The sequence below is a fragment of the Gigantopelta aegis genome, chromosome 11 (genome assembly GCF_016097555.1).
Source record: "Gigantopelta aegis isolate Gae_Host chromosome 11, Gae_host_genome, whole genome shotgun sequence".
In the NCBI taxonomy this organism is placed as follows: domain Eukaryota; kingdom Metazoa; phylum Mollusca; class Gastropoda; order Neomphalida; family Peltospiridae; genus Gigantopelta; species Gigantopelta aegis.
Genome location: NC_054709.1, coordinates 2,219,860 through 2,233,007, shown reverse-complemented (window position 1 = coordinate 2,233,007; position 13,148 = coordinate 2,219,860). Strand labels below are relative to the sequence as shown.

Genomic DNA, 13,148 nt, shown 5'->3' with positions numbered 1-13,148 from the left:
GCGTCGATTGCAGCCAACTCTAAACGGTGGTTTGGGCAATGGATGCGGACCAGCCATGGCGTGTCATGTTCATGCTTCAGTAATCCAGCCAATCCATCTTTCTGACCCATGTTCTCATTGGTGCCATCCGTCATGAAACCAATCATACGTCTGTTAAAGACTGCAAGTCCCCCCTCCCCCTCCTGAAGCACCCTTTCTATGCACTGTTTGATACCATAGCCTCTAGCATTGTCAAAGCTGGCAAGGGAGTATCGGCAGTATCAGGGTTGTTCAGTCGACAATATAATGATTTCATTTTCAGTGACATGTTTATCGGTTGCGCCATCAATCAATCAATGATAATAATTACTCGCGCAGTTTCATCAGCAGCTTCTCTCTCATACCCTTGCCAATTATAGCAGTGAATTCACTGCATTTCAAAAAAAAACGTAAAGTTTATTTTATTTAACGACGCCACTAGAGCACATTGATTTTGTATCTTATCATCGGCTATTGGACGTCAAACATATGGTCGTTCTGACAGTTTTTAGAGGAAACCCGCTACTTTTTTACGACATGCAGCAAGGGATCTTTTATTTGCGCTTCCCACAGGCAGGCTAGCACAAACCATGGCCTTTGTTGAACCAGTTATGGATCACTGGTCGGTGCAAGTGGTTTATACCTACCCATTGAGTCTTGCGGAGCACAGTTGAACGCTTTAAACCTTTCGCCATGTCCACTCGTCATAACTTGACCATGTGCACACGTGCACGTGTTTACGCGCAAACCCGATCAACACAGGTCAACCTAAAAATAGTATGCTTTCGATCGATGAACGAAGTAAGCCTAAATTAGGGTGTTGATTTTTCGCTTATGAAAATTAACAATTCTTAAACGGGATATAAACATTATCAATACGTATTTTACCGGAATGTTATTTGCCGAGGCAATTTGAATGCTGTTAGTTTCAATATAGGTTACAAGGTCATAGCCGCTTGCAAATTAGGTTACCCTGATGACGTAGCAACTAGTAGGCCTATGTTACTGTTCTTGTCAAAACAATGAACATCCTCCGCGTATTCGACAGTATTTTCTATTCGAAATTCTGGCACACGCGGGAAGATTGTAAATCTCCACGCGTGCACTAAAATATGGTCTTTACCTGCGATCTCAATACAAATATCAATTTTGCTATTTAAAAAAAGCATGCATCGCAAACTGCTAGTCATTGTTAAATATTGCATCGCGATCGCAAGATTTTGCACCGCTTGTTGCGATGCGAACCTGGGGCCTAATTCACAAAGGTCTCTTAGGCTCTGCTAGACAACAAAGCATCCTCTTTACAAGTCTTTTGGCATTGCACTACGAGATCGCAAAGTTGCGAGAGTTTAGTGAATTAGACCCCTAGTAATTTTGCCGCCTGTTATAATCCTAACTAGACCTGACCACAACGACAGTCTCCGTTTTGAAATTGTTATTGACAGTTGAAGCCGCCAAGTGAAAATTTTCTGATTCATTAATATATTGTTGTCGCTTGACCCGTGAGAGAAGTAGAAACAATTCCCATCGGTATTGTGTCGCGTGCTCCACTTATTAAATCAACCTGTAAATCAATACGCGTGCTGTTAGGATGCGGAGACTGAAATCAATGGGTTTTTTAAAACAAAACCAGATACAGCTTCAGACATCACAGTCTGGTTGCACGCACGCGCTGCTTCCAGTCTCTGCGGGTCTTTAGGGTGTATACTACCAAATCAAATCCCATACACGACAATAGTAACATATGTGGCTAAACTCCTACCTGCAGCGTAACAATCGACATAAACGCAACGGATATAAATACCACCACCCGTTACCCTTAAAGTGAATCACACAAAAAAGGGGGTTCAAGCTGCTCATTTCAGAGATAACGGGTAGCGTCTATGACTACCCTAGTTCCGCACAAACTTCGAGTACTTTTTTTTACAGGTACCCCATGCATGTTTCAAGCACAAGGCTACTTGACACAGTGGTACTAGATGGGAATAAAATTGCATATATTGTTTGCCCCGATGAAACTAAAAACAAATTACCAACACACTCATATTTAGCACCAATCACAGGACGTGTGGTGTTCTCTTCTCTATTAAAAGTCTGTGTACCTCGACCTTTGACCAAGCCGGAAGTTATTTGGTTTAGTACTACCTTTAGAGTTATCGGGCTGTAAACTGCGTGTATCGGTGTTACCGTCATAGGATAGTCAACCGATATAACTCGGTGAAGTGCTCGGTAGATTCCGATTGCAATTTGCACAGGTGTACCGATAACGTCGTAATTAAATTAGAAAAGCCTAACAGAAGCAGTTTGGTAGTTAAGTACTATAAGTACTAAATTAATCAAATCAGCAGACAGATTTTAGAATAAAATGTCGGGTTTCTTATTTCAGACAGACAGACAGATATTTGATTAAAGTCTCATACACAAATGGTGTAATGATGTTCGTGATACTGTTGTTTTTTAAAATTTAAGTTGACTTTTGTTTTAACGACACCACTAGAGTACATTGATTTATTGATCATCGGCAAACTTTGGCAAATTTTTGATACAAAGACTTTAAGAAAACCCGCTGCAGTTTTCCATTTTCAGTAAGGTATATTTGTACGCACTTTCCCCCACAGACATGACAGCACATACCACGGTTATAGATGAACATCTGTATTTTATTTTCTAATGTATATCTGCTGATACTTATAAGAGATTGAAAGAAAGAAATGTTTTATTTAACGACGCACTCAACACATGTTATTTACGGTTATATGGCGTCAGACATATGGTTAAGGACCACACAGATTTTGAGAGAAACCCGCTGTCGCCACTACATGGGCTACTCTTTCCGATTAGGCACAGGCAGGATAGCACAAACCATGGCCTTTGTTGAACCAGTTATGGATCACTGGTCGGTGCAAGTGGTTTACACCTACCCATTGAGCCTTTCGGAGCACTCACTCAGGGTTTGGAGTCGGTATCTGGATTAAAAATCCCATGCCTCGACTGGGATCCGAACCCAGTACCTACCAGCCTGTAGACCGATGGCCTAACCACGACGCCACCGAGGCCAGTGTATAAGAGATTGAGTTTATTTTGTTTAAAGACACCATAATAGAACATTATTTAATCTTCGGCTATTGGATGTCGAACAGTTTGTAACTTTTATCATCATTATCATTATCATAGTGGTAGTGCTGCTGCTGCTGCTGCTGCTGCTGCTGATGATGATGATGATGGTGTTGGTGGAGGTGGTGATGATGATGGTGGTGATGGTGATGATGATGGTGATGGTGGTTTTGTTGATGATGTTGTTGATGATGATGACGTTGATGATGATGAATATGATGGTGGTGGTTGTGATGATGATGATGATGATGACAACGACGATGATGATGATGATGATGGTGGTGGTTGTGATGGTGATGATGATGGTGGTTGTGATGATGATGATGGTGGAGGTTGTGATGGTGATGGTTTTGTTGATGATGATGGTGTTGGTGACGATGATGGTGGTGGTGATGGTGGTGGTTGTGTTGGTGATGATGATGATGATGATGATGATGATGATGATGATGATGACGCTAAATGTGGTTAAAATGTGTTGAGTGTGTAACACTTCTTTTTTAATGTTTTATCGTTAGATGCTACTACCGATCGTACTTATAAGTTGCGCCGTCCGAGCGCGCCTTTAATTTAATCGCATTATGTTCAGTAAATATTTACCGCATAATCTTGGACTTTTTAAAGTGCTGCTGTAACTAGCGTTACATAATGCACCTTTTAGTCTCGTTATCCCCTGCCCTTCCACTTATCGCGGAGGTGGGTGGTCGAGATTTTAGTCTCGATAAAAACGTTAATTGCGTCTTTGATTTCCGCAGACTTCAACAGACAGACGGTCAGTGTTCACCAGAGGTATGATATATCGGTACCGACAGATGATGCAGTTTACAGTTAAACAGAGAGCTCGTATTGTTTACATGTGAGTTAAATTTATACCGGTGATGAGTTAAATATATACCGGTGATGAGTTAAATTTATACCGGTGAGGAGTTAAAGTTATACCAGTGAGGAGTTAAAGTTATATTGGTGAGGAGTTAAATTTATACCGGTGAGGAGTTAAAGATATACCGGTGAGGAGTTAAATTTATACCGGTGAGGAGTTAAAGTTATACCAGTGATGAGTTAAAGTTATACACATGATGAGTTAAAATTATACCGTTGATGAGTTAAATCTATAGAGTTGATGAGTTAAATCTATACCGTTGATGAGTTAAATCTACACCGTTGATGAGTTAAATGTATACCGGTGATGAGTTAAATCTATATCGGTGATGTGTTAAATGTTTACCGGTGATGAGTTAAATTTATACCAGTGATGAGTTAAATCTATACCGGTGACGAGTTAAATCTATACCGGTGAGAAGATAAATTTATACCGGTGATAAGTTCAATTTATGCCGGTGATGAGTTAAATTTATACCGGTGACGATTTAAATCTATACCGGTGAGGAGTTAAAGTTATACCGGTGATGAGTTAAATGTATACCGGTGACGAGTTAAATTTATACCGGTGATGAGGTAAATGTCTACCGGTGATGAGTTAAATCTATACCGGTGAGGATTTAAAGTTATACACATGATGAGTTAAAATTATACCGGTGATGAGATAAATCTATACCAGACGATGACACACACCTACACACACGCGTTCACATCCACAAGCGTGCGTGTACACACACAAACATACGCACACTAACAGATATTCGTTAATACGTAGGTACGTATATATACAATGACGTGTCAAAAGCGATTAATCCAAAATGGCCTGTGTAAACACAGTTCAGTAAAAACGTTTTAAAACAAAATTTGGCTGGTAGAATTTATAACCTTACCCCAATATTTGGTTAAATGACCATTGTTGTACCCATACACCTGTACGTTTTTTATCCTGCAATCACTATATATATAAAAAGTCCAAGATTATATATATATAGATAGATAGATAGATAGATAGATATATATATATATATATATATATATATATATATATAATTGTCAAGATATGATGGGTAGATAAATTTCTATATTTTCGGTCACTGTCCAAAAATATAGCTTTTGGAAGGAAATGAAATGTTTTATTTAACAACGCACTCAACACATTTTATTTACGGTTATATGACGTCAGACATATGGTTATGGATCACACACAGATTAAGATAGGAAACCCGCTGTCGCCAATTCATGGGCTACTCTTTTCGATTAGCAGCAAGGGATCTTTTGTATGCACCATCCCACAGACAGAATAACACATACCACGGCCTTTGATATACCAGTCGCGGTGCACTGGCTGGAACGAGAAATAACCCAATGGGCCCACCGACGGGGATCGATCCCAGACCGACCGCGCATAGCTTTTGGGAACGGATCTACTTTGACACTAGTTATGATCAGCAAAGCCATGTTGTAATGTTAAAAGTCACATACATGTATACGTTTATTTTCAGTTCATGATTTTGATTATTAAAAACCGTTTTAAAGACAATTGTTAAGACATGGATTATTGTTGTTATGAAAGAACTATTTTATTTTGGGGTATAGATAGTATAGACTACAAGGCATTCAACACGTGCTGACGTAGGACTCTGTGAAACGGGCCCATTTGGCTATTTCTCGTTCCAGCCAGTGCACCACGACTGGCATATCAAAGGCCGTGGTATATACTATCCTGTCTGCGGGATGGTGCATACAAAAGATCCCTTGTTGCTAATCGAAAAGAGTAGCCCATGAAGTGGCGACAGCGGGTTTCCTCTTTCAATATATGAGTGGTCCTTAACCATATGTCTGACGCCATATAACCGTAAAATTAAATGTGTTGAGTGCGTCGTTAAATAAAACATTTCCTTCTTCCTTCCTGTAAAACGGTAGTGTTGTTATTTAAAACAGTTCAATTCATTAATTATTCGTTTTCCAGCCAGTGTACTACGACTGGCTTATTAAAGGCCATGGTATGTGCTATCCTGTCCGTGAAAATGGTGCAAATAAAAGATCGCTTGCTACTAATGAGAAAATGTAGCGGGTTTCCTCACTAAGACTTTATGACAAAATAACTAAATGTTTGACATCCAATAGCCGATGATTAATAAATCAGTTTGTTTTATTTAACGACACCACTGGAGCACATTGATTAATTAACCATCGGCTATTGCATCGGTAATTTTGACACGTAGTCATCAGAGGAAACCCGCTGCATTCTTTCTAATGCAGCAAGGGATCTTTTATATTGACTTTCCAACAGACAGGAAAGCACATACCAAGGCCTTTGACCAGTTGTGGTGCACTGGTAGAAACGAGAAAAAAAAACAATCAGTTGAATGGATCTACCGAGGTGGTTCGATCCTGCGACGCAAGCACCTCAAGTGAGCACTCAACCGACTGCGGTAAATGCCACCCCTAATAAATCAGTGTGCTCTAGTGGTGTCGTTAAACAAAATAAACTTTAACTTTTAATTATTCGTTGTATGTGGATTGCACTCACCATTCTAACTTTGCAGGATAAAGCCGATATGTTAAGGCAGTAACTAGTTAGTCTCGCTAGACACGTTACACACAACATTCACATAACTGTTATATTATATGGATGGGAATATAACATAATATACACACACACGAGGCAAAACATTTCTGGAATGACATAGAGAACAATTCATTGTTGAGTTAAAGGGACTATACTTCGTTTTGAACCCTACACAAGACTTCCGTTTGCCCCCTCCCCCCCCCCCCCCCCCCGCAACAAAATAAATACACATCCTGTTTTATTTTCTGTTTTTCGTTTTTTCCGCATAGTTTTGGACCTGCCTCGATTTCGAATTAGGGGAAGATCGCCCCTCCCCATCCCCGCCCCTGACCTGCGCTGTGATGATGGCGTGCTGTAACATGTCAGGTTGTAGACGTAAGTAGAGCAACAATGTGCATACCATGATGACAGAGTACATAACGAATGTCCTTGGAATAAAAAACCCGTTTATGTTGTATACTTCATAAACAATGTTTTTAAACCAAAAAACAAACCCCTAAAAAACCCATTGCTCCAGGAGTTAAACAACTACCGTTTATAGATTCATAGGGGCGGGACGTTGCCCAGTGGTAAAACGCTTGCTTGATGCGCGGTCGATTTAGGATCGATCCCCGTCGGTGTGCCCGTTGGGGTATTTCTCGTTCCAGCCAGTGCACCTAGTAGCACCACCCCACAGACAGGATAGCACATACCACGGCCTCTGATATACCAGTAGTGGTGCACTGTCTGGAACGAGAAATAGCTCAATGGGCCCACAGACGGGGATCGATCCTAGACTGACCGCGCATCAAGCGAGCGCTTTACCACTGGGCGACGTCCCGCCCTCCTAGTCGATAGAGTCGTCACCGGAAGTGCTTGAGTTGTAGGATCGAAACTCCACAATAGATTCATTGGGACTTTTCCCCGTTCAAAGGCCGTGGTATGTGATGTTCTGTCTGTGGGATGGTGCATATAAAAGATCCCTTGTTGCTAATAGAAACATGTTGCGGTTTCCTATGAAGAATACGATTATCAAATGTTTGACACCCAATACTCAATGTGCTTTAGCAGAGGAGGCGGGGGGGGGGGGGTCTAGCCCCTCCAATAATTCTGAATCAATATTAGTGGTAGTAAATCTTAAGGCAGAGATAAATTTTACTTGTAGAATGTACGAAATTGCATTTCAAGAAATCTAGTTTTAAGGTGGAGCATACCCCCAACCTCCTTAGAAACTTTGCTTTGCGCCCTCGATCTCGGTCAGCTCCCCTCTCCCTCCCCCCCAATGTCGACTTGCTTCCGCCGTGCTTGTCTAGTGGTGTCGTTAAACAAAATAAACAAACAAAATAAACAAACAACATAAACAAACAAAATAAACACATAACATAAACACACAACATAAACACACAACATAAACAAATAAAATATTAACCAAAAACAATTACTAGTGTGATCCTGACACTACCATGTTTGTTTTTCGAGTTAATATACTTTTTTCAATATTTATAAAAACAAACATCCCTAGAACAGTTAATATTTGAAAATAATAACATTATTATTAAATTTTCAGATAATACTTCCTATACAACAGCTTACCATGATGTTCTGCGTTTCGTTTCGTATGTCTGTGTTGTAACTCCATTCCGCCAATGTCTCTTCATTTTTTATTTGCCCAAGTTTCCTGTCATATTCCGTTAACCATTCTTTAGCGCGTGCGACGTCGGAGATCTTGGGTTCTTCGCAAACAACGACATCTACCACTAAACAACCGGCGACAACAACACATAGACAATACATCCACATATTCGTGTAGTTTTTTATATTATTATTATATTAACACATTTTATACAGCGACGTGGCACTAATCCAAAGCGTACAACGAAGAAGAAAAAAAAACTGTGCAGCGAGACCGGGTAAACTGTGAAAACTGAAGTTCGACTGGTGGCTGGCAATGGTCACGTGGTATATATATAAATATGTATGTATGTACACTGGGTAGATACACAGTTTCGAGGCTGCAACGGAGGTCGACTGCAGATGATCATAAGTGTACACAGCAAGGGCCAGTCCAGATGCAGTGAAGTGTGTGGGGGGGGGGGGTCATCACAGTGGTTATAACTGGTTATTCTGAAGTTAATGAATATATAAACACTAGGTAAACACACCAGTGGCTTTACCTTTCGACGACCATTCAAAATTGCGCCAAATTCCCTCAATCAAAATTGCGCACCCTTTTCTCTTTGGTATTTAACTGCTCCATTCAAATTCCATAGCACCACCACCACCCCCACCCGCCTGCTACCGATTTGATCGGGCTGCTGGTGCTCCCTTGCACCTGCCAGTGCAAGCGGTCCCTCCTCTTCCCTCCCCCTACCTTTCCTGTCATGGCCGGCTCTTGTGCCCACGACAGGCGTGCGCTACAACAGCTTGTTCTGAATGTGCACGTAAAACTCTATGACATGACATGACATGACACCAGTGGCGTAGGGAGGTGCACAGGGCCATGTCTTCCACCTCCCTCTTCCCAATCAAACTATTTTTAACTATTAAATTTTATAAAATAATATATGCATACAGTGGAACCTCGTTAGTCCGGACAGTATGGTTATTAAAAAAAAACGTCCGGATTAACGAATTTCCGGATTACTGAAATGTACGTGATGAGTAATCTCCCTTGATTCACAAACAAACTAAAAATGACACATTTGATTTTTTGAACCAGACATTTCTTCAACCAGTTTTGTGTCTACTATTCAGTAGTGTACTGCCAGGTGCTTGTCTTAAAGTTAGAATATGCGATTAAATAAAATGAAATACTGTTTAAAACATGTTACATTGTTGATACTAAATGTTTGATTACTAGCGACAACAAGTTTTAAATTTTATTAGTCGTACCGGTTAATGTTGTAAATGTAGACACAGGTGAATGGTTAAATAAACTGCGGTGTGAAACCCCGTGCAGCCATTTTATCTCTGTCGATTCCTTGAGCGTTAATTGGCGGATTACTTGTATGTTCAATCAGCGGCGACCGGTCAAACGAAGCAATTTGCCTTTACTTTTTACATTTGGTTCAGAATTATGACCGCCCGGTTCCGGAAGCTGAATATCCGGATTAACGAATAACTTTACTGGGTAGTCGTTTCGTTTTGTGATAAAACCGTCCGTAAGGTGAGGTTTCCGGAGTAATGGAAAGAAAGAAAGAAGTGTTTTATTTAACGACGCACTCAACACATTTTATTTACGGTTATATGGCGTCAGACATATGGTTAAGGACCACACAGATTGTTTTTAGAGGAAACCCGCTGTCGCCACATAGGCTACTCTTTTACGACAGGCAGCAAGGGATCTTTTATTTGCGCTTCCCACAGGCAGGATAGCACAAACCATGGCCTTTGTTGAACCAGTTATGGATCACTGGTCGGTGCAAGTGGTTTACACCTACCCATTGAGCCTTGCGGAGCACTCACTCAGGGTTTGGAGTCGGTATCTGGATTAAAAATCCCATGCCTCGACTGGGATCCGAACCCAGTACCTACCAGCCTGTAGACCGATGGCCTAACCACTACGCCACCGAGGCCGGTTCCGGAGTAATGGAGTCCGGACTAATACACGTACACATAAGCGTAGGAGACGAGGAGGGGTGTGCAGGAGGTTACTGCCCCCGCCCCAGTGCTGAAGAAAATCCTCAAATTAGGGCGAAAATGATAGAGATATTCGGGCAAAATGAGCTGGGGCCTAATTCACAAAACCGGTCTCGGTGGCGTCGTGGTTAGGCCATCGGTCTACAGACTGGTAGGTACTGGGTTCGGATCCCAGTCGAGGCATGGGATTTTTAATCCAGATGCCGACTCCAAACCCTAGGTGAGTGCTCCGAAAGGCTCAATGGGTAGGTAGGTGTAAACCACTTGCACCAACCAGTGATCCATAACTGGCTCAACAAAGGCCATGGTTTGTGCTAGCCTGCCTGTGGGAAGCGTAAATAAAAGATCCCTTGCTGCCTGTCGTAAAGGTTTCCTCTAAAAAAAACCAGTGTCAGAATGACCATATGATTGACGTCCAGTAGCCGATGATAAGATTGAAAATCAATGTGCTCTAGTGGCGTCGTTAAATAAAACAAATTTTACTTTTTAATTCACAAAGGCCTCTTAGGTTCTGTTAGACAACAAAGCATCCTCTTTGCAAGTCTTTTAGCATTGCACTGCGAGATCGCAAAGTTGCAAAAGTTTAGCGAATCAGAGCCCTGGCCTAAAACCTTTTCAATATGTGTTTCCATCAATATTAGTTGTAATACATGTAGAAACTGCCTGGTAATAATTTGGTTTGCAGCCCTATATAACGGTTTGACCGTAATGCTAATGTGAATAAACGTTATCCAGATTGGAGGGGGTGGGGTCGGGACGTAGCCCAGTGGTAAAGCGCTCGCTTGATGCGCGATCGGTCTGGGATCGATCCCCGTCGGTGGGCCCATTGGGCTATTTCTCGTTCCAGCCAGTGCACCACGACTGGTATATCAGAGGCCGTGATATGTACTACTCTGTCTGTGGGATGATTCATATAAAAGATCATTTTACCACTGGGCTACATCCCGCCCCGGAGTGTTTTATAATTCGTTTGAAGCCCTATATAGCTGTTTGGTAGTAATGTGAATATCAATAAACGTTGTGATCCAAATTCTGGCATTTTCATTTAATTGGGGGGGGGGGGGGGTCAAACCTGCTCCACCCCTACAAAATTGGGAGCTCGTGCGTTTATGGGCGGAAGGAGGTGTCGTGTATACCCGGTGGATTTTCTGAACTTGATTAAGTATATAAACACGAAGTAAACGTGAATCCGCGGCGAACACGTTGAGCTGTTTCCCTTCCCAACGACTGGTATATCAAAACCCGTGGTATGTGCTGTCATTTCTGTGACATAGTGAATTAAAAAGAAGATATTATTTTGCTTATGTGGCGCAAATGGCTTTCCTTTCTATATTACATGTAGGTGAACCAAATGTCGAAATAACATTATTTTCTACATAAAATAGCCGTCGTTTATCCTCTTTTCCAAATATTTACATACTTTATATAGTAAGTCGCTAGTACTTATATATATAAGTATGTTGGGGCGTTTCGGGTTAAAAATCATCATTACTCATGGTTGAAATGAATACGTCAAATTGAGGAGTGTGGCTCCTTAAGAAGGTTGTCACATTACTGTCAAGTACTGTTAGTTTATCACACACATGCTCAATGTAAAGTCGTAGTTCCTGAGGTATTTGGCTTTATTATTTCACAGAATTTTATTTTTTCATTTAACGACATCACTACAGCATATTTACTAATGAATCATCGGCTATTGGATGACAAACATTTGATAGTTCTCACATATAGTCGTAGAGAGGAAACCCACTACATTTTTTCCAGTAGTAGCAATCAATCTTTTAAATGCGCTTTTACCTAGACAAGACAACTGCATATACTACTGCCTTTGATACACAAGTCGTGGGGCACTGGTTGTGACGGTGTGGAGGTGTGTGGGGGGTGGGGGGGGGGGGGGGGGGGGGTGCATGTGTTCACCAGAGAGTTTCGATCCTACAACCTAATCACTTCTTCAAACGAGCACTCTACCGACCGAGCTAAATCCCGCTCCGAGATATTCATGCAGCAGAAAGTTTCTTTTGTTTAACGACACCACTAGAGCACATTGATTTATTAGTCATCGGCTACTGGATGTCAAACATTTGGTAATTTTGAGATATAGTCTCAGAAAAGAAACCCGCTACATTTTTCCATTAGTAGCAAGGGATCTTTTATATGCACCGTCCCACAGACAGGATAGCACATACCACGGCCTTTGATATACCAGTCGTGGTGCACTGACTGGAATGAGAAATAGCCAAATGCGTCCACCGACGGGGATCGATCCTAGACCAACCGCGTATCAGGCGGGCACTTTACCACTGGGCTACGTCCCGCTCCTAATGCAGCAGAGTAGAACATGAATTATGCAGGTTGGTGTACAAGCATGTAATTTTGCACGATGATTCTGTACACAGTAACGGAAATACCGACATTCATCTTGAAGGTCAAGTGTGTTGACTTTGGTAGCCATTTTGAATTCTTGTCACAATGTGAAACCTATTTTTCTTCACTGTAGATGCTGTTTTAGCGACCTTCTGCGCCAGATGCATTAGACTGATTAGTGCAGCTTAAGTTAGTAAACAAATTTTAATATAATGTTTAACAAACGTAGACGTGCATTGTCAATTTGAACAACTTTCGAGATTGCCAATAAAATTCAAAATGGCCACCAAATTTCACGTCTTGTCATAGATAGAACCTGTTGTTAAGTAGTGTAATACCTATTTCCTGCTAGAAGGTGTATCACATAACAACTGTTTACGATTGTTATCTGTCACAACCACAGGGATGAAGTGACAGAGTTACAATACAAAAGTATTCATGTATATAATATTACAAGTTTAGTATACAGATCGAAATGGTCGTTCAGTATTTACAATATAAGAATATATTATGATATGAATATATGAATATATTATGTTAATATATGAATAATGGAGAATATTTCATTTTGCTTATAATGAAAATA

General features: G+C 41.0%; 1 protein-coding gene across 1 annotated transcript in view; it reads right to left on the bottom strand.

Annotated features, from left to right (window-relative positions):
- The window catches only part of LOC121385251, a 106,848-nt gene extending 98,364 nt beyond the window's left edge, over positions 1–8,484 (bottom strand). The window contains exon 1 of the mRNA XM_041515852.1: positions 8,153–8,484. Coding sequence (XP_041371786.1) covers positions 8,153–8,359 — 207 coding nt within the window. The 5' untranslated portion in view covers positions 8,360–8,484. The remainder of the gene's footprint in view (positions 1–8,152) is intronic.
- Positions 8,485–13,148: the final 4,664 nt, after the last annotated feature.